This window comes from Cimex lectularius, unplaced genomic scaffold (genome assembly GCF_000648675.2).
Source record: "Cimex lectularius strain Harlan isolate CLEC.00 unplaced genomic scaffold, Clec_2.1 scaffold98, whole genome shotgun sequence".
NCBI classification, from domain to species: domain Eukaryota; kingdom Metazoa; phylum Arthropoda; class Insecta; order Hemiptera; family Cimicidae; genus Cimex; species Cimex lectularius.
In genome coordinates, this window is record NW_019392897.1 from 2088525 (window position 1) to 2110036 (window position 21512).

At 36.2% G+C, this 21512-nt stretch overlaps 2 protein-coding genes across 5 annotated transcripts in view; one reads left to right on the forward strand and one right to left on the reverse strand.

Annotated features, from left to right (window-relative positions):
* LOC106664296 (sodium-dependent phosphate transporter 2) overlaps nt 1-21512 on the forward strand; it is a 76988-nt gene that overhangs the window by 27722 nt on the left and 27754 nt on the right. For both annotated transcript variants that reach the window (XM_014389893.2, XM_014389895.2), the window contains exon 2: nt 3795-3828. The gene's annotated coding sequence lies outside the window, so the exon portion shown is untranslated. The remainder of the gene's footprint in view (nt 1-3794; nt 3829-21512) is intronic.
* Nucleotides 531-7839, reverse strand: LOC106664297 (E3 ubiquitin-protein ligase MARCH3-like). 3 transcript variants are annotated; one of them, XM_014389898.2, is made up of 4 exons: nt 7531-7839; nt 7243-7457; nt 3892-4024; nt 531-975 (listed from the first exon to the last, which is right to left on the reverse strand). In XM_014389898.2, exons 2-4 carry the CDS (start codon nt 7367-7369, stop codon nt 645-647), a joined length of 591 nt encoding a protein of 196 aa, XP_014245384.1. In that variant the 5' UTR covers nt 7370-7457; nt 7531-7839; the 3' UTR covers nt 531-644. The 3 variants fall into 3 exon arrangements, with proteins under 3 accessions (XP_014245384.1, XP_014245382.1, XP_024084945.1); XM_014389896.2 differs by lacking the exon at nt 531-975 and adding an exon at nt 1049-1457 and having other exon boundaries at nt 7531-7821; XM_024229177.1 differs by lacking the exon at nt 531-975 and adding an exon at nt 1049-1457 and having other exon boundaries at nt 7243-7821.

Consider the following 21512-nt stretch of genomic DNA (forward strand, 5'->3'; position numbering starts at 1 on the left):
CCAGTTTATTTTTGCATGGCAATGGAAGGCCCCACACCGCTAGGATCGTTGGTGACTACTTGGGCTTCAATTTAATGTTTAGAGTAGGCCGTATGTAGTCCCGTCTTAAACCCTATCGAACATCTTTAAGACGACTTGTCAAAGAGGGTGAAAAATCTCCCCGGGGGACTTACTTGCCAGAGCATTTGCAGGAAGTAAGAATGGCGCTGTTAGAGAAGTATGAAAATATTACACACCACTGCATTCAAAAACCGCATAAAATTGTCATATCGAACCTGATCAACCGCAAGAGGAGGAAATAATCCGTACTAAATTGCATGAATATTTAATTATTGATGAATATTTTCCTCATTGTTTCGATAATAACATTTTTTGGTAAAATTCAGTTTAAGTTTTGATTTATTTTTACATTATTATATTTTAAAAAATATAAAGTAAAAAAATCTATTATTGAAAGTATTTACTAAAAAAAAAAAAAAAAATGAAACTACTCTTGCTTACAAGCATTCTTTGTTAAACACACCAATAAATACTGAAAATAAAAACGGAACTTTATTCTCTCAAGAACGAACACAAACTACACATAAATTCCTTCGGAAACTAAACAGTAGATATTTCTGAAAATGTAAAACTTCGTCGTATGATTAAACTTCTAAAATAACAGGCGTATTTTTTTTCTCGACGAGTATTACAATACGCATAGTCGAGTTCCACCATGCGTACCAGGATACGACGTGGTCTCTCAGGACGATGTAGACGCTGAGCAGGTAGCCGAAGACGACGACGATCTGGAAGCTGACAGACAGAGCGCGCGTGTATATCGGAGAAAGTCCCAGTTTACGCCCTTCATTCACGAAGAAATCCATGCTGAATATGCTGAACGAGCATAACGCGGCAGTCAAGCTGGTCAGCACAATCACGGCGACGACATCGGCCCTCAGGAGCATCCTATTCGCAGACTGCGAAGCCCAAATCCTTCAAAAAGAAAAAATATCAGACCGGAAGATTTCATGTTAAAAAAATACAATAAAATAAAAATAAAATTTGAAAGAAAAGAAGATTTAAGGATAATGTTGCTTTATTTGCATTTCTACACAGCAGTCAGCGCGCTGCTTTTGCTCGTTTCCGCTACTTCGTTTTTGATTGTCGGGTTCGACTCGTTTACTATGACTTTAATGAGGAGGCACCGGGTCCACCAGCGATACCAAGGGATGACGTGGTCCTTCGCCATGAGGTATATCGTGACGATATACCCGAGGATCATCACGATGAGGAACATCAGGATGACTCCTTGGGTGTACACCGACGGCACTCCGAGTTTAAGCCCTTCGATCACGAAGTAGCGCATGCCGAAGGCGCAGATGCAACACAACGCTATCGTCACAGACGTCAGGATTGTGGCCACGATGAGGTCCGATCTTAGAAGTATCCTGTGCCGTGGGTGCCTTACCCAAATCCTTCAACAAACAATACACAACATCACAAAAAATGTTGGTTTACGAACTACAGAATAACATGAATGAAAGACCTACCGATGACTCGAGGCTGCTTTCACACGAGCATAGTTGTCTAGGAGATTTTCGCACATCGGTTCACTTTTTTGTAGTCAGTTTTGTAGGGGAGCACTTTCACACAAGCATGAAGTTGCCGGGAAGGTGGATTGGCGAAATCGCGCTGCCGCCATTTTTTTAAATCATTAATTTAAATCGCAAATCGGCACTGGTTTGAATTTTAATAAGGATCTTATGAGTTGCTTCGAATCGGCAACTCTTTGCTCGTGTGAAAGCAGCATCCGTTCTGAACGAAAATTTAAAAAATGGTTTTATTATTGATTACCCCTTTATTTTTATACAATGAGATGTTTGTCTTTACTCGCTGTTCTCTCTGTCAGACGTGTTTATTATTATTATGGAGGGCGTATGCGTTGGATTAAATTAGGTTAGGATAGGTGTTTGTGCTTGTGTTATGGGCAGGTTAGGTATAGTTAGAGACTGCTTAGGATAATTTACGTAGGGTTAGGGTTTGTGTTACAGGATAAGTAGGGCTACTGGTTAGGTTAAATACAGTTTGGTCGTTTCCGATCAGTTTGGTACACTTATTCCAGCAGTTTTGGCCTATCAAACCTTTTCCGGCTTTTTGCATTGTTAGGTGGGTTTATGACAGTTACCCTCCCTGCTTATATCCCGGACAACGAATGAAAATGGCAAACTGCAAAAACCCGACCGATCAGGAACGACCGATATAAGTTCATTAATTCTACTTTAGGTGCTGCGAAAATCAGACCATTCTGGTAAGATAAACATTTTTTTATTATCGGATTAGCGTATAAAGGAATATTAATATCTGATAATCCCCTCTAAAGCCGAGACGGTGGCGATAAACCTGGAGAAAACCTGTTGAACTCCCAAAACCTATTGACCTAGTAGGCTTTCCGGGTAGTTATTTATTACCCTGTATATCCCACGGGATGCTGCCGGTTGCGAATCTTTGCTCACCCTGACAACTTTTTTCGAAGTGCGTTTGTTGGATTCGGGCCCGGAAATTTTTTTTTTAATTTATCAATTCTCACCGAGTGACCGAAGGTTCTTTATGCACCAAAGTGTATAATTATCTCAATCATATTAACCAGCAGGTGTTGGCATTATTTTTCACGCAAGACACATGCGTGTGTCGTCTCCACTGCATGCACGTTATAAAAAAAATGATCGAGATATTTTTTGTAATTCAACCCTGATAGTACAATCATTTTGTTGAACTCTTTATTGGAGAGGATTAAACTGAGAATTAAATACCAAAATCAACTCTTTATTGGAAAGGATTGAACTGAGAATTAAATACCAAAATCATACTATTCTTAGAGGTTAATGGATCAGGTTTTTTGTTTTTTTCCCCAAGAAACCCATTTTATCGTACAAAAAGTATGTTAATAACACGTATGTTTTCAACTATTTCCGATTTGTCTGTGTAATTATCGGGTTGTCCGGAAAATAATGCAGGATTTTAAGTTTTCATTTANTATTTTGATTAAAGAACATTGCTTTAAAGTAACTAGTTTCTTTTTTTTTGTTTAATACCAAAATCCTGCATTATTTTCCGGACAACCCAATATCTATCTCTAGTGTGATTAATTTCTTTAGAGGAATAAGTATTCTATCTAATCCATTTACGTTGTAGTGGTCAATTGACCAAGTTACTTCTTTCAAATAATTATTCTTTCTATGAAAGGACTTGGTTGAGATAAAAAAGTCCGTGTCACGAGCGGGATTCGATCCCACGAACTTCGGCTAAATACGCGGCTACGCTACCACTTGAACTAACGTGAGCGATCCGAGAGGAAATCACGATAACTCAAGTGGTAGAGTAGCACCGTATTTAGTCAAAGGTCGTGGGTTCGAATCCCGCTCGTGTCACTGACATTTTTATCTCAACCAAGACCTTACATAGAAAGAATAATTAATTGAAATTCTATGTAATAATTCTTTAGAAGAACCTTTAATAGATTTATTAAAAATTAAAGATCCCTTTTGAAGTGGCTTACTTTAAAGTTGTACATTGACATGGTTCTTCTTTTTTGTTTGCTTCTGCTGTAAATCTTAACAGAGAAAATACCTTTCGTCAAAAACCCCAGGTGTGGTACTTTATGAAAGTTCAAACCTCTTATATCCTTCGTATATTTAAATTTTGTAGGGTAATTTTGAATTAAATAAGGTTAATTTGACGGAAAAAAGTTTAATTGTATATTATTAGATTTTCATTGTATTAGAAAATTAACATAATGTAATTTTCTGTTACAGAGACTTTTTCTAGAGGGACCCCTACCTTTATAAAGTAAGTACTTAAACAATTTCCATTACATCCGATTTAAAAGTTCTTATGTGTTCTGAACCTCACCTGACGGATTGCAATACACTGTATCTTCGGCGTCTTTTCGCTGAAAACTCGAATTTGCATATCTCGCAGTGCTGCCTGCCGCAAATGTTCAGCCACCTTTCCAAACAGCTGAGATGAACCTTGCCTAGAGTACCTGCGAAAGAGATATATTTTGACTGTGATAGTTTAATTCTAGAATGGGGCAGATCTGTAATAAGTATGACAAGAAATCATCACAGTGGGAGGTTAAATTAGAGTCAGTGATGTGCCTGTTCTCGCTGTTTATTTCGGATTACCAGGCAATTGTTGAACAACTGTCAAAAATCAATTGTTTATCTTTCAAATGATGGATATGCTATTTTTTAATTTATTAATTAAAAAACCCTGCAAGGTTGTCTCTAGGTCAGTTTTATGTAATCTTTCAAATTACTCACCCCGAAAAGGAATGTACAACACGAATTCGTTGTGTTGAAAGTTTTTGGGGTTCATCCCCCCCCCCTGACACATTCGAGTACGATAAAATTTAAGACTTTACTTGTTAACGTTTGGCTAATCATGTCGTCAATTACTCTTGGCAAACACTTTGTATTCATTGGTAAGTTTAATCCATCGATTTTCCCGGCAAGGTGGAACCGACCAAGGCCAATTTCCGCTACGGAAATATATAAATTTTCAGAAAAAATATTACTTAAGAGCTGTTTTAAAAGTTTGCAAGTATTTTAAATTTTTTTTTGGTCATTAGGATATTATGATCTGAAAGGTGGCGACCTAATAAAAGGTTTATGCTCAGAATTTTATGGAAAATTGAGTAGGTTGGACCGTGCGCACTAGTTAAAGGGTTTTTTCTTTTCAGAGTATTTTATATTTAAAATAAAGCATGTTAGATTTTTGACACTCACAATTGATTGACCCAGTAAGATCATTTACCAAATAAAATACTACTTCGGTTAAACGCGGACTTAAACTTCATATTCTGGCCAATTCGAAATTATTTAAACGAAAATAAGTGAATAATTTAGATTATAATTAATATTGTATAAAGAAGTTGTTTTTTTATAAAAGAAAACAAAAGTGCCCATCTTGTTCTTTATTCTTCATTGGCAAAATTCAATAACGAGGCCACTTGGCGCCTTCTGACTACTGATTAACTAAACAATTGTTGAAATTTACGAGCGATTAATTGGGGTTAAAATGCCCGTCGATTGTATTTTAAAAATACAAATTAGATATCTGTTCGGTCTGAGGAAATAAGCGATTCTTTCCTTTCATCTGGAGTAATCCATCTCCCTAGATTTGGAATCTCTTAGATTTGGTACTTAGTACCTTCGCGTATTCTTTAAATGTTATTTGTAACGCAAGAGTGCGCGAGGCACAATAAGTTACTCAGGGTACATATATCGTACATAATATGAAATAGAGTAAAGTATTATCCAGTGATAGCTATTAATTGAGATAATTGATTAGTGATTAATTAAGCAGGTCACGGGGCAACTGTCTTTAGATGTCGAAGAAATTATTGGGAAGAAATCGGACGGAATGTTTTCGTGAGTGATACGTGATAATAGAATGTGATTGGAGGTTAGCGTGGATTGTTGTGTAGTTAGATCTTACAACATATTTTATTAAGGGAACATTTATGCCGTGGACGGTGCGTTTGGAAACATAAAACCTGTGATTGACAATGGAGTTGGATTTTGTGGAGATTGGCAGGTTTGGTTGAACCCCATAGTACTAAGACAAGAGACCATATTGGTTGGAGCATTTAGTATTGCGATCATGTATTTTGTCACCTAGGGGGAGTTTAGACTGTGTATACCTTCTTAAGTCTATTCGGTCCTCTTTGAGCCTTGTATGGGGAAAGCGTAACGTATGACGCTTTTGGTTGGATGAGGTTTTAATGGATTAGAACCTAGAGAGTTGCGACGGTTGATAATTTTTTTTTTGGGGGGGTACCGCGTTTAGTTACGCCATTTTTTGAACCATCGTTCAAGGGAATAAAGGTGTGTGTGGAGGATTCGGCGAGCTATAACGGTGTCAGAGAGTCGGAGGTTAGAATGACAGTATCATCAGGGAATGTTGGGATTCTGGTATTGGGAAGGAAAGGAGTATCTTTGCAAATGCTGAGAACAGCAATGGACCAAGGACTCCGCCCTAAGAGAATCCCGTGCCCGCCTTGGACAAAGATTGTCAATATCCCAGACCCTAAAGTACCTATCGACCAAGTAGGACATTGAGGATGCGATAAAGTCCGCAACATGATGGCACTGTTGAATTGTAGAATAGTGAGTTTTTAATCCAAATTGATGGGGAGTATATTCAGGTCAGTTGTTTATTTAACAGTTACCCTAATAGGGTAGCAGATGACGTTTGCGATAGGAAGGGAGGTGAGGTTGAATGCGACAAATAGTGAAGGTTATGTTTTGAGAATTCTGCAGTTGTATTATTGTTTAATTGAAGTTCTCTACAGTTGAACGTTTCTATATGAAATGTTATGTATGTCCTACTTAACCCGACCATTGGATTGACAGGGAGTAGGTGTAAGGGGCTGAATTACTCCCTTACAAGACCCTTGGACTGATTCCAACTATATTTCAAGCAATGGAAGAACAGGAACCACAACCGGACAGTGTGCTAAAGTTGGAGCAAAATGGCCTGAGTGAGAAAAGCTATTTAATTGTTAATAAACAAACAGGCATTTCGTTTTGTATTTTGTTGAGCGATTAGAGCCTAGTTTCGACAATTAACACAAATGGAAAACCTTTAAAGATCTTCAAAATCTGTTCATAACACGTGGAACAGTAGGTTTAGATAACAAGAAGTTTTTTCAATCTATAATTTTTTTTCTTGTAGTTTCGCCCTATTTTTTTTTTTAAATGAAAAGCCTGGTCTTTATTAGGGGATTTTTAAAGATTGTTCCTGCAAAGAAGGAACGCTTGTGTCAACTGAGTTCTTATATTCTTTCAAGTTTTTAAAGATCCATTTGTAGAATTACTTGTAAACCACGGACGACCAATCGATTGGTTTCTGGATAACAGGATTTTTTGGAAGATAATAATTACAAAAAAGTTGTTATTCTTGAAACATCAGCTGGCGGATGTTCTTAACATAAATTGTATTCAATCATTTTGTTTTTGTATGTTATAATAAAAAGCCAGTCCCACAAAACGATACCCAACGGAGAGTAAGTTTTTAAAGTTATTATCAACATAATATATAAGATTGTCCAAAAGCCTTGCGTCTTTGGTGGGTCTGTCGTAAGGTTTCACAGTATTTTCTAAAAAAATAAATCCCCATAAAATTGTGTTGTGTTCAAACAAAACTGGCGTTAATGGTACGAACGGAATTATTTAGAAAAAGGGGAACTTTAATTACCTTTACAATTACAGGGAGATATGAGTGCTTCTCTGCTCTTAACCGTCTGGCAAATTCTGCAAGTGCAGAGGGACAGGCTGGAGCCCGAGTCCTTGAGTTCGTTGGCGGCGCCCTCCCAGTTGTCCATCCTGCTGAAAACTTGTTCGTGGGACTGCGCTGGATCTAACTGCACATTACACTAGGCGTTGCTGGTCGGAAAAGTGCAACATATGGTTCTAACAAAAGAGAATTAGCCGTGCCCAGATTAATCTCTTTCCCTTCGCCTCCGGAAAATAAAAATTGACGTACTTTGTTGCAACCCGTCGAAACATTAAATCCCGTACCCAATCAACGTGTCATTTTGTACTAGGATTATCTTGGTTTAACATATGTTTTCAGTGTTTACTTCAAACTGATATTTTGTTTTAAATCCGTTGATCTTAAAAACATCAGTTGCTTTGTTTTGGGCCCGACTTTTTAATGGATGTCTGCCCAAAAACAACTAAGAGGGCAACGAATTATTTGTGAAGCAAAAATGTAGAAAATCCTGCGTTAGTAGGTTGAACAAAATTTCAAAATTAATTGAAGCTGTGCAATGGGCGTGTTTCAAAACATAACGACAAAATACATGTTCATACATGTAAAAAACATAATTCAAAGTCATTCAAATTTAAAATAACAGGTCTTGAAATTGAATAAAATGTAGACGAGTTCACAAATTCAAGGTTCGAAAGTAGTACTAAACATATTTCTCAAAATAACAACTAGGGATGACGGCATGTAGATTTTTGGTTTACATAATTTTCTCCCACAATCGCTGACATTGTTTTTAAAAATCACACGGTTCGACTCTACTATCCTGTCAAAGCGACCCGGTTAAAATTATTTCTATTTCCTCAGTTGTCAAATTTAAATTATCCTGCAAAATAAGTTTATCTATCTATCTAGGAATGACTAAAAAGTGTAAAGATCATAAGAATGGAAATCATCAAGTACGTCGTCAATTTGTTATCTGTGAGCATTTGTGGCATATTGATTGACAAAACTTAACTGTAGCGATAACATATTATATTAAAATAATAAATATTTTAAGACAAATAGAAATTTGAACAACAAGTAACGTCTTTCAATAAGTCATTCTCTTACATAAAATTCGCATTTCACATCACATGGGAGCCCGGAGGGGATATCTCGAAGGGAAAGCCTTGTCCTGACCCGCCTGCGGATAGGCCACACACGTGCGACTCATGGGTACCTGTTGGTCGGCGCGAGTCGACTTAGGTGCCCAGCATGTCAAGTAGACAGACTCACGGTGTCGCATGTGTTGGAGGGGTGTCGCAGCTTGGCCCTGTATAGGGACCAAAATGGAATACCGCCGGGTTATAGAAGAATGCTCGAGCATGGCAGCGAATTCAAGGACAAACTTTTTAGGTTTCTAACAGATATTGGGATTATGGGTTGTATATAGAGGGGTATTTATTTTATAGGTTTAAGTTTAGCTTTAGTTTCTGGTAGAATAGAAGTATGTTGGGCGGCGGTGCAGCATATTATTTCAAGGCTCCACCGCTGCTCCGGTAAACCGGTTCGGGGCGGAATATCGAGTACCCTCCGACCCGGATTCCAGACAGAGGATATGCATGTGTGATTGGGTGTATTTATTGTATGAGTGAGTGTGAGAATGTCTAGTTTTAGGGAACGTAAGGGCGCCGAAATGACCAAAGAAGTCGATGGCGCCCGACCAGAGCCCAACCTCGGAGTCGCTTATGCACCAAGGTGGGTGACTCCCCCTGATCTATCAGGGAGAGGCCAGAGGCCTCCTAGGAGGTTTCGCAATTCTAATTCTAATTCACATCACATATTTTCTGATCTTCACGGAAAGTCATTGATCATTTACCTATATATAACCTTATTCCAGCTAAATTTTTTAATTGGGCACCTTCATACACAAAACGCGCTTGTAATTCGTATGTCTGCTCCACGGGAAGAAATTGAATCATGAATAACCTAACCTCTATCTAACCTAATACTCTCCTCTAACCCTCATCCTATCTAACCCGGTAAAGTGAAATCGATGACAGGAAAATGGTCACGCCAAAAAATATGTGTATCATTCCCAAAAACATTCATGTTTAATCAATTAACAATTTAAACACAAATTGTAGACACTTTTGGTATATTTATTGAAAAACTAACTAATATTAAAATTAATAATAATTACCTAAAACTGATGATTAGCCCTAATCTAATACTAATTCTAACACTAAACAACCGGACAATTAACCCTAGTCCCTAGCCCTAATTTAACCAAACCTTTCATAACCTAACCCTATCTAAGTGCGAATTCGATGAGGCCTAAATGTCCAAGCAAAGAAATATGTGTATACAGCCCAAAAAATATCGGAGTTAAAATCTTTTTATTAACAAACAATTATAGCAATCATAATTAACAATTCAGAAATAATTGTGGGCACTTTTGTCATGTTTACTGAAAAAATAACTCTAATACTAAAAAGAACCAAATTAACAATAATAAATATTCACGGCCTCTGCATGTTTGAACAACAATTAAGGCATCCTCGTTGATAAAACTTATGCATTTTTCTTACTCTTCACTGAACGAAATTGAATCATAGGTATATAACCTAACTACAATCCTAACCCCCCCCCCACTATGACCGACATACCCTAATTCTACCCTACTTAAATTAACATAATTTAACCCTTAACCTAACCTCGATTTAAGCCGGTAATGCGAAATCGTTAACTCAAAATGTCAGATAAAATGTTTAATAATGTTTCTTCAGTAGCAAAAAAATGTACAACACAAATTTTACGGCATAATAGAAGCCGTCTGCCATATATTCCATGTTTTGGTTAAGTGTGAAGATCAAGCTTAATTGATTAATAGTATATATTATTAATATAAATATTTAAGACTAATAGACGGGTAAACATCAATAAAAAGCCCTTGATGTAGAAGTGTGGTTGGAAATCCTAAAATTTTTCAGCTTAACCAAATAAAAATTAGGAAAAAAATTATTGGCATTTTTGTCTTCTTGAAAAACATAATAAATATTGACACTTGGTAGGCGCTGCACAATTTTTTAATTATAACTATAATATCAATGCAAAATGTAATTAATTAACTTTAAGAATAAAATAAACCGCTATACATAAAAAAAAAATTGGCCGAAAGCTTTTCTATCATCTAATTCATAAAAAAATACAATATGGTTTTGTTGCTTGTAACAGAGTTTTTAAAATACGTTTACTTCCTATAAACTTACAAATTATTATACATTCAATAGAAGAGTTCTATTAAATGTCGCTAGTTCGAAGTCCCGAGTGGATCTGAAGTAGAAGCATGGTCTTGATGCTTAGCTTAATAGGTTCCATCGGCATTTATTAATTTGAATCAAGGGATAATGACGATGTAATACGTACACCTATGGTAAAAAGTAACTTTCAACATAATGTTAAAGAATCTTAACATAAATATATACTACTAGAAGTTAGAATAAGTAATGTCTGATTTTCTTTTGAATGTGTAAGAGAGCGAAATAAGTTCGTGTTAGGGTGCATTGAATTAAGAATACTTAACCTGTCCCTAACCCTATCCCACCCTTTTCCTCTCATGTTTCGTCAGGTAATAAAACATTCTAATCAGTTCGATTTTTTAATTTTGTTTTCGTATTTGAATTTATTCCTGTATCTAGATGTAATCCTGTTATTTGATTTTAAAAGTTGCCGGGATCAAATGGAGTAGAGTTTGTATTTGGGGGTAATCCACTCATATTTAGCTCAACCGGATATATTATTTTTGGAGCCTACTTCATTTGGATTTAGACAAATCTGTACAGCCTGAACTCTAAATGGGGGAAAACTTCGATTAAAGATCGTAAATTTAAAAAAAAAAGTCCTATGGTAAGAGCTTTGGATAAAATGTAGAAAATTTGTTTCATTTTTTTCAAATTTCTCATTATAAATAATCTTAGTTCAATATTTCAATAACTAAGTACTTACTATCAGTCAGTATCAGGTATCAGAATAATTCCCTGTGTTTCATTATACATTGAATAATTTATTGGCTATAATAATTATATAACGAATCGTAAAAAAGATTTCATCATTGTGATCACTTATATTTGTTTTGGCTCGGAACAAAGCTATAGGATGCACGGACTTCTCCCGATAAGAGAAATATTTCTTTCTAATTCAACATCACTGTGATATCTTCTATGACAATCCTTTTAACCCGTCCTCAGCAAAACAGCTTGGGATGGAAACAAATCTTTCCCATCGTATTTGCAAATTCGATATGGATTCGAATGAACTTTTTCCTCTTTGGTTTCGAATGGTATTATATTTTGCATAGACAAGAGTAGAGTTTTAGTCAAATATAAAACTAGGATTTAACTAGTATTAGCTTAAATTATCTCCTTGACGTTAATTTGGACCGGATGTTTAAACGCGTATCCATTAACCACACGGCCAATTTCTCATAATTAAGTTAAAACATCCAAACTTTCCGTCAATTTAGCAGGCTTGCTGTGCTATATTAAATAATAACAGCCTAAAAAAAGAAAAAAAACCAACCACACAACCAACTCTTTCAAATAGAAAACGTGTTAAATCTGAACATATCCATTGACCTTATAATTTAACAATAAAATTAATATTACAAAGGAAAACGTTTAGGAAACCAATTATGTAGTGTTGAGAAGGAGCGTTGATTTAATATCTGAGAGGCCCTTTGAAATACCCTTTAGTTGTGATAAACGATAACGATGTTGATAAAAGGTACAGTAAAGTAAATTATACTCTTTTATGAAAAAAGGTACTATCAGCAAGCTCAACTTGTCGAGAGACCTTACAATATTCCACAAATTCCACTAACTTTTATTATTCAGCATTTAATTGGTTTATTATAATTTGACTAAAGCCGTACTCTATAATTACATTTATTTTTGATAAATTTAAGAATACGTATATATTTTTCTACCTGTTGGAAAAGTAATAGTATTTTTTGTTTTTTCGATTTTCCAAATTTTTTTTAAAAATTTAGTTTGCCATTATTTTTTCAGTTGATGTTATGTACTTTACATAATAAACAGGGCTTAACAGTAAACTAGTCATAGGAATATAAACACAGCTATAATTTACGTACTGTAATTCCATTAATATCATTGATATCATTTTCCCTATTAAAAGTTCTGCTCAGTGAAAAACGATTTTCAAGTTCGGGTGGGTTTACACTTAATATTTGTAAGTTGTGTTTTTGAACTTCAATTTTCTGAAATTTGTGAAAGGTCAAATTAAAAAAAAAAATAATATGTTAACATTAAATTTTTTTTCCTAATTTAAAAATTGGGGACCGCGGTAGCCGAGTGGTTAGCATGAGAGACTCTCACGCCGCGGTCGTGGGTTCGATTCCCACCGTCGCCTCTGGCCCTTTTTTCCCGATAACCCCCAATTTGAACACACAAGAATTCGTACTATGGCTAATATGCAAGATCATAAGGCCAATTAAAAAAAAAATTAAAAATTACTTTTACTCAACGAGAAAATGCCCTTGAGTGCGAACTAAATTATTGCGTTAAATTTTTTGTCTAGGATTCAAAGGATAAAATTCGCGCTTCTCGTAATAACATGGAATTGTGGATTTAAGCTGATCTTATCCCTAACCTAAATTGACTCTAGCCCTAACATAACATTATGTAACCTAACCCTAACCCAACTAACCTAACATAATAGCCCTAAACGTATCTAAACCTGCAATGCGAAATCGATGACGCGAAAAACGAAAATGGGGATGCAAAATGTTCATCGAGACCAAAAATATATCCATGTTAAAACTTTTGACTAAATGTGCGAAGTTAAGCAATTATAAGCCCTAAAGTTTCAAGCTTAACTTAATTAACATATCAAAATTAATTGTGAACCAAAAATAATTGTGAACATTTTTGGTAAGCCCTCTAAAAAATAACTCCAATGTTAAAAAGATCTTATAAGACTTGTCCAATTACCCAATCAAAATAATAACACATATTCACTTGAACATTAATTAATGCACATCGACTAAAAGTGCGAGGAACGAACGATGGGAATTCTTAAATGCAGAAATAATTAGGGTTATTTTTGACCCGTTTGTGGTAAAGTTTGAACTTGAACTTTTTTTGGTGTTTAATTCCTTAAATTGGAAATAAGGAAAGGAATTAACTTAAGAAAAGTATAAAATATATTAAATAGCGTTTTGCTATGTAAAGTGAATTGTTGTAAACATTCTCCTCTTAAATTGCCCTCTCGTTCACTTTACCACATTTAACGCTGAACGGGCGTGAAAAACAAATGGGACGAATATTGATAAATTATATGTTAAGGATACTTTGTTTTTGGCACATTCGTTACCGGCACTGTATATTTACTCCGACGTGTATAAATACATGCCGGGTCAAGGGCGGCAGAGCGCCGTCTTCGCACCACCATCTTGGTGAAAATGGTCTGACGACGTCATCTTCTATTTGTAAATTGCGCAAATTGAAATGTTCTGTGTGTAACGCGACGATAAAATTTCAGGAAGGTATACTGTCCAACAGTTCGCACTTTTTTCGTTCTATCTCGTTACACCTTCTGATCTTCATATTTTCCCTTGATGTTTTTCTTCTCTTGCCTGTGCCTTCCTCCTTCCCTTTTCTAAACATTGTCTGTTTTCTCTCTCTCTCTCTCTCTCTCTCTCTCTCTCTCTCTCTCTCTCTCTCTCTCTCTTCTCACTCTCTTTCCCTTCTCTCTCCCCCTCTCTCTCCCCTCCCTCCCTCCCTACCACCCCTCACTCTNCACACACACACACACACACACACACACACACACACACACACCCAAACCCAAACCCAAACAAACTTTACTCGCTTATGTGTGGTGTTTAGTGACTGTTAGTTACTAGTTTACTCACTTAATTTATCATATGATGAACCTATAATAATTATATGGCGTGCCTCGACGATTAACATGGGCGCCGTCTAGACTTTTTCCTTAGCTTGCACAAGTTTACAAAATATCTTCATACAATCAACCTTGACAATATGTAATTAATTTTTGTTCAAACGATATTTCGTAATGTTATGTACAATATGATGGCATTATTTAAAAAATGCATGTCATTATCTGAATTGTATCAATCTCGAAAGTTACGCGCATATTTATTTTAATTTTATTTTTTCCTTAAATTTATTTGTTTATTTACAACTCCACTTGAAATATGCAGCAAACAAAAATGTTGAAATTATTAAGTATATTGTGGGAACGGCGTTCATCATGTGATTGGTGCCGTAAGTTCACCAACAGGAAGCTCAATTGGCAACTATGCTTTGTCGAAGTAAACGCATATTTTTAAAATAAAATTTACGCTAGACATAGCTGTGGCTTTACATATTACAATGTTGGCTGAAAGGCCGGTATCATTGCGTATCATTTTTATACAATCGTTTTGATTTCAATGTTATTTACCTCGTTATATGTTATATGTATTCGACTGTTGTGTTACGAAATTCGTTTGGGTGGTGGCTGTTTTGTTTCCTATTTGCGTACAATTGCGCCATTGTTGATTCACTAAAGCCTCGGGTATTCTCAGAATACTTCAGATAGATTGTGAAGACGTTGATTCGAAATGAGTGCTGCAATTCAAATGATTTATATTGTTATTTAATTTATTTTATATTTTTATTATATGTACAATACGTTACATGAATACAAAATAAGTTTAAATAATAGCTATTTTAACTATTCAATTGGTGCAAAATTAATGCAGATTTTGAAAATTTGTTTTATTTTCGCAGGTGCTTTTGTCTTGTAAACAAAGCTAAATACTCAAATCTAATTTTTGGGTTATAAACTTTTATATTTTTTACAAAATATTTTAGTTTATTTTTTTATGTAAGGTTTTGGTTGAAATGAAAAAGTTAGTGTCACGACGGGGATTCGAACCCACGACCTTCGGCTCAATACGCCGCTGCTCTAACCGCTTGAGCTATCGTGACTTCGATCCACTTGTATACTAATTCCACATCTCAATCTACACCTTTCGAATTTAACCTTCTTTCTGCCATTTTTCATTTGAAAGGTTGTAAGTTACGATAGGGAGTTGGTGTCCGACTGGATCGAAGTCACGATAGCGCTCAAGAGCGGTTCGAATCCCGCTCGTGACACTTAACTTTTTCATTTCAACCAAAACCTTACATAAAAAGATTAATTAATTGAAAGAAGTAATTTGGTCAATCAGTCCACTAAATATAATGGATTTTAGTTTATATTGGTTTTATAAGAGTGAGGACCTGTGAAATTAAATATGTCCAAACTAGATTTTCTTCAAATTAATTTGTAAGAATTTAAAGTTGGGCGAATCAAAACAGTTTGGGGGAGGGAAGGAAGCATTTGCGAATGCTGCACGGTGCAGCGTTTCAGAGATTTCGTCTTGTAAATTTCGATCTCGAAGACGCTAGATCGAGTAGGCCTTCCGTTGTAGACAACGACCAACTCAAAACGTTAATTGAAAAAATTCACGTAAGACAACACGGAGCGCTTAGTGTTGACCACTCAACCGTTGTTCTCCTTCTGGAGCAAATTGGTTCGACAAGTGGGTACCGCCACGCCCTAACCGAACCCTAAAAAAGAAATTGAATCTGAAATTTGCACGTCTCTTCTGTTGTGCCACCAAAATGATCCATTTCTCGATCAAATCATCACTTGCGATGAGAAATGGATTCTGTACGAAACAGCAGGCGGACGAGTGATTGGGCAAGGATGAAGCGCAAAAACACTTCCCGAAACCAAATCTGCACCCACAAAAGGTATGGTGACTTTGGTGGTGTAATGCTGGGGTTATTCATTAAAATTTCCTCCTTTCCGCAACGTCTTTGCTCAGCATTGGTAAACCGTAAAATTTCTTCTACACGTAAACGCCATGCCACAATGTCGCAAGCCAACACTGCGGAAACTTAAGGTCTTAGGATATGAAACCTTATATAACCTACGCCCTCGATATTTATCCGACCTCTCGCGTAAAGACTTATACTTTTTTCGGCATTTTGATCAATTCTTGAGTTGCTTTTTCATATTCTTGTCCCTCTGTTCACCAGACGGAAACGATTTGTTAGAATTATTTTTGCATAGTCATCCTCGACTAATTCCTTCGCGAAAATTCCTATAATTAGCTCCTTTAATACAGTTTTAAATTTGTCCCGCTGACGCCGAACATTTTTCTCTTGAATTATCAAAAAGCCCGAATCCCTATCGCCTTGTCCTTGGTCGACCTTCTTCACGCAATTTCGAAGGACAAGGGCCGACCCCAGCCTAACGACAGTCCTAATAAATTGTGAAAGGTGTCAGGGCTGAGTTTTTAATCTCTATTTCAGAAGCAAGTGTGATACGGTTCGTTCTCGCTAACTAGACTTTTTTAAGATTTTATGAAAACTTTTTTCCCCGTTCGTTGGAATATTCAACTTTTCCATTTACGAATTGTATTGACTTAACAATCTAGTTCCGAACAATGTCGGTATTGTTTGAAATCATCTGAACAATTGTTAGGTCCTTGAAAGTTAACCGAAGACTGTTTCTAATCGTGGATACTATTTTCAGCTCCTCAGTAGATTTCCGGTCATTCATATTCACCAGAAAACGAAAAATTAATCAATCGATCCTCCTGCTCGATTTATTCCGTTCTCCCTGGTTAATGTAATGCCATTTCTTTTCCTGGCCTGGTTAAATAGAAACAAACGCGGCGGCTTAGCGACTCATTGATTTTCTTATCCAGACAGGTCGGTCATTCATCTCCAAAGGTTTTTTTAATTTTTGTTTTATTATAAATGTAACTTTCAGATCGGCAATACATAATCAATTTTGATTTTTAAAGTATATTAAAAAACTTCGCATTTGCATTTCACATGTAACCAAGCTCTAAAACTCGTCCGGCCTATTTCTCTACGGAAACTTTTAAAAAATTTCAACAGTCTTAGTTGTCATTTTTGACGTTTTTCCAACTGCCAACCGTCGTCTCGAGTTATTTTGAAAATAAATTTGGCAATTAGGATAAAAACGTAAAGCTGAATAATGTCATGGAGGTCAGCATTTAATTTGTATTTTCGATTCACTTGGCTTGCTGATTCGGCTGGGCCTTTCATCTATGTACAAAGTATTTTAAACATACATGCTTGACCTCTTAAAACAACTTCTCTTTCATCCTTTGATGTGGTAAATTCAATAGTTTTCAACGGAGAATAAGAATATAATCCTTGATTAACCAAGGTGGTCATTTTTTAAAAGAAGAATAGCTAATTATTGATATAATTGGTTAAGTGCTTACCAGTCCTTTAGTAGTGATGTTTTTATATAGTCCTAACATTTTACTCCTTTATCAGTATTATTGTATAGTTATTCTTTCTATGTAAGGTCTTTGTTGAGATAGTCAGTGTCACAGAGAAAGAATTGAAAGTAGTAACTTGGTCAATTGGCCACTAAAAAATAAATGGATTAATATTAATAATTAAAAGAAGTATCACTTCACTAAGCAGCTCCCCGTGGCCACTTCATTCATCACAAGTCGCTGAGAATCCAATCCTGATTACACGACATTTGAAAATGGCAAAAAGAGGGAAAATTCGAACGGTTGTAGGCTGAGATGGAGAGTTGGTGTCCGAGAGGATCGAAGTCGCGATAGCTCAAGTGGTAGTAGAGCAGCGGCGTATTTAAACGAAGGTCGTGGGTTCTAATCCCGCTCGTGACACTGGCTTTTTTATATCAACCAAGACCTTACATAAAAAGAATAATTGAAAGAATTAACTGGTATGATATTTTTTCTGTTGTTTGGGTATGTTTAATCTAGTCAAAAACCCTTTTCTTTGCATCTTACACCATCCATACCTCCCAATATTTCCCTCTTGTTACCGAGCTAGTGGCCCCGCGACAACCTCGGCCTCCTAGGTCGGAGTACATCTCGCTCATCGTATTGATGTACTAATGGCTACCATCACTGGAATGGTAGCTGTTCAAGCTTTCATGCTACTGTTATTAAATTCACTAATTTCGTGATCCGCTTACCAATTAATACATTACAATTAATTAAGGTTTTTAGTTGAGATGAAAAAAAGTTAATGCCACGAGCGGGATTCGATTTGAAAAATGGCAAAAAGGAGGGAAAACTCATAAGGTGGGGTTGAGATGGGAAGTTGATATCCGAGTGGATCGAGGTCACGATAGCTCAAGTGGAAGAGCAGCGGCGTATCTAGCCGAAGATCGTGGGTTCGAATCCCGCTCGTGCCATTAACTTTTTTTCATCTCAACTAAAAAACTTAATTAATTGCTACTGAAAAAAATTGTTCGCGAATTATTTATAAGTTGCTTGATCAAGCTGTTTAAAAGATGAATTTGCCCCCAGTTGCATAGTAAAATATGTTAAACTTTCATAGTAATCTTAACACATCGACAATTAAATTTTTCAAGGCATTTTGTTGATTATGTTATTGGATAATTTAATTTGTTCGGCTAATCAATAGAACTTTTTTTGTCCTATCGATTTAATGAGAACAAAAACAAGTTAAAAAACGTGATTCATACAGAAGGGGTTTAATATAATTAACGGAACTGGCTAGAACATTTTGTTTTCAAATGAGCCAATACGAATTTTGTTTAAAGGAATTTTTCGAACGTTCCAGAATAAAGATAAGCTATCCTGACTTGTCGAGCCGTTTGTTTATTTTCCATTTATAACGCCACTCCTTGTTCTTGGAGACGTCCCCGGACAAAGGGACGGACCCCGTGTAACGGGTGAAATACCAATTTTTAAAATAAATATCTTCAGAGCGAAACCGCGATTCGAATTGTGAGAAAAGATTTTCTTTTTGCTTTTTTGAATATTGCGATCTGGCACGCGTACAATATAATTTTTGTGCCAAGGAAATGCAAAGTTTTTTTGGCGAAATTAAGAGCATTTCTTTGAAAGTGGTCTACGGTGTATTTTGAGGAGATTCAAGGCAAAATTTAAACTAATTAATCTCTTCAGAAGATAGTTCCTACTAACAAGTTGTTATTTTCAACTGTCCGGATTTCAAGCATTAAACAATCATCATGGTTGCGGATTTGCGGGTTCACTCTTACAATTCTTGTGAAGAGACGTGTTTGTAACTCCTTCAACCTGATAATGAGAGTTTAATGCTTGAAATCCAGATCATTGAAAACAGCAAGCTGTAAGTAGTAAAGATCTTTTGAAGAGATTAATCCACGGTCGCCCAAAGTGTAGTCCGACCCTAACTACCCTAACTTAGGGGGTCCGCGGCGAGCTTAGAAAAAAATGCATACTACAAAAATAAAGTAGAAAGTATAAATAAAGTTAAAACACGAATAACTATAATGAAAACCAAAGTTTTTTATTTTTAATTATTCATTCTATGTGTATTGTTGCACACGTAAGCAAAATAGGTAAGGTAAGTTAGACAGAGGGCTCGACTGGACGGTCGATTGGTTTCCTAAAAAATTCATTGCTGATACCAGTGCCCTTTTTTTTTACCGGGAACTGCTGCTTCTGGGACACCCTGGGTTTTTCCAATGTCGTATATAAAACACTCGATCTCTAACTTGTCAACAGATTCATCCGCAAACTGGATTTTTCTTTTGAAGGCACGAACTTTGTCATTAGCATCGAAAGTTGTGATACTCTTCCCTCGCAAAGGATATATTTCATTCATTTTTATGATGAATATCTGGTAAATAAAACATACATTGCTGTTTCACATCATTGTAAACGTTTGCCAATTTGACATTATGCTCCATCAACATTGATAAGACTAAAGAACGTAATTCTTATAATCGTGAAAGTGCTTTCCTAAGAGACAGCCAACGCCCTTCTGTATGGACTGATGAAGACTACCCATATCGTCACATATGTTGTGAACAATCCAGACTTTACTGACCGCTACTCCATATAACTAATATTTTGAACAGCTCATCCAAATTGACTTTCTTAAAAAAACCGGTATTTTGTTTCATGGCTAAAGAATGTCAGTGGAGAACACAATGACAGCTGCTGCTATCCTTCGATGTATCTTTTATTTTAGTAATCGCTCCGATCGTTTGGCCAGTCAATGCTTTTGTGCCATCTGTGCGGACGTCGATGCAATTTGACCATGGAATTTCGTTAGTTGTAAACAAATCGTCCAACAAGCTGAATATTTTGGCATCTGTTGCAAGAAGTGGTTTGCACTAGAGAACATCCTCCTCGAAACGTCCCGAGTATTCATAACGGAAAAACTTAAATTTACTGCATACTATAAGTATTTAATTTTAAATACTTAAAAGATAGAGGTCCGCTCTGGATTTTCTTCTGTGAATGGGGCCCACTTCCGAGGGTTTGGGAAGCCCTAGATCAAACATCATCTCATCCCATCTTTATCTACGAAACAATTGTACTGTTTTTTAAGCTCAAATGTCTCGCAATAGATACTAGATCAGCAATAATCATGTCCCTCTCCCCGTGAATTTGAGTCGGAAACGAGGTATTTTCCTTACCCTATTAAGAATCGGGAATTAGGAAGCCCCGTTGTCACTCGGGCATATAATAAGAAGATGGTCATTCCTCGGCGTCCTACAGAAAGCGTGTAGGCATGCCATCAAATTTAAGAATGGTTCTGAGACAGTAGTGAGTTTCTGGGTTCTCGGTTCCGCTTTTTGGAGGATGTGGATTTTTTTAAATTGTATATATTATGGTTTTATGTGTTTTGTGGTTGTTTTGTTTGAATGCGTGGGTTTACTTAGGGTGAGTGGTGAAATTAGCGTCACCGTCGCCCCACCAGCAATGTATGTGTTTAAGGTCCATGGCGGAATATTTATAAAAGTACCTCATCGATCCTAATATAGTTAACATTAATAATATTGATCCGTGTTTCTTAGTGGTCATAATTGACCACATTAATTATTCTTTTTATCTAACGTTTTTGGTCCAACTCCTCATCTCGACCTACAACTGAAACGTCCTACTGATAATAGAGGAGTTGGTGTCCGAGGGGATCAAGTGGTGTTAGCTCAAGTGGTTAGACCAGCGGCGTATTGAGCAGAAGTTCGTGGGTTCGAATCCCGTTCGTGGCACTACTTGTTCATCTCAACCAAAAACATTAGATAGAAAGAATAATTATTTGGAAATATTAATATTGTATGTAGGTCGATGGAGGAATATCATCGAGTCCTCCATCGACCAAACAGAATGAGTACAATGTACATAGGTGTGAATGTATTTATTTGTGCGACTGTTT

Excerpts from the sequence above, each read along its gene's own strand:
- LOC106664297 (XM_014389896.2), bottom strand. The coding sequence starts at position 7,369 with ATGGACAACTGGGAGGGCGCCGCCAACGAACTCAAGGACTCGGGCTCC. Across the intron at positions 4,025-7,242 it reads ATCTCCCTGTAATTGTAAAG|GTACTCTAGGCAAGGTTCAT; the intron begins GTAATTAAAGTT and ends TCTCTTTCGCAG. Across the intron at positions 1,458-3,891 it reads AGTGTATTGCAATCCGTCAG|GATTTGGGTAAGGCACCCAC; the intron begins GTGAGGTTCAGA and ends TGTTTGTTGAAG.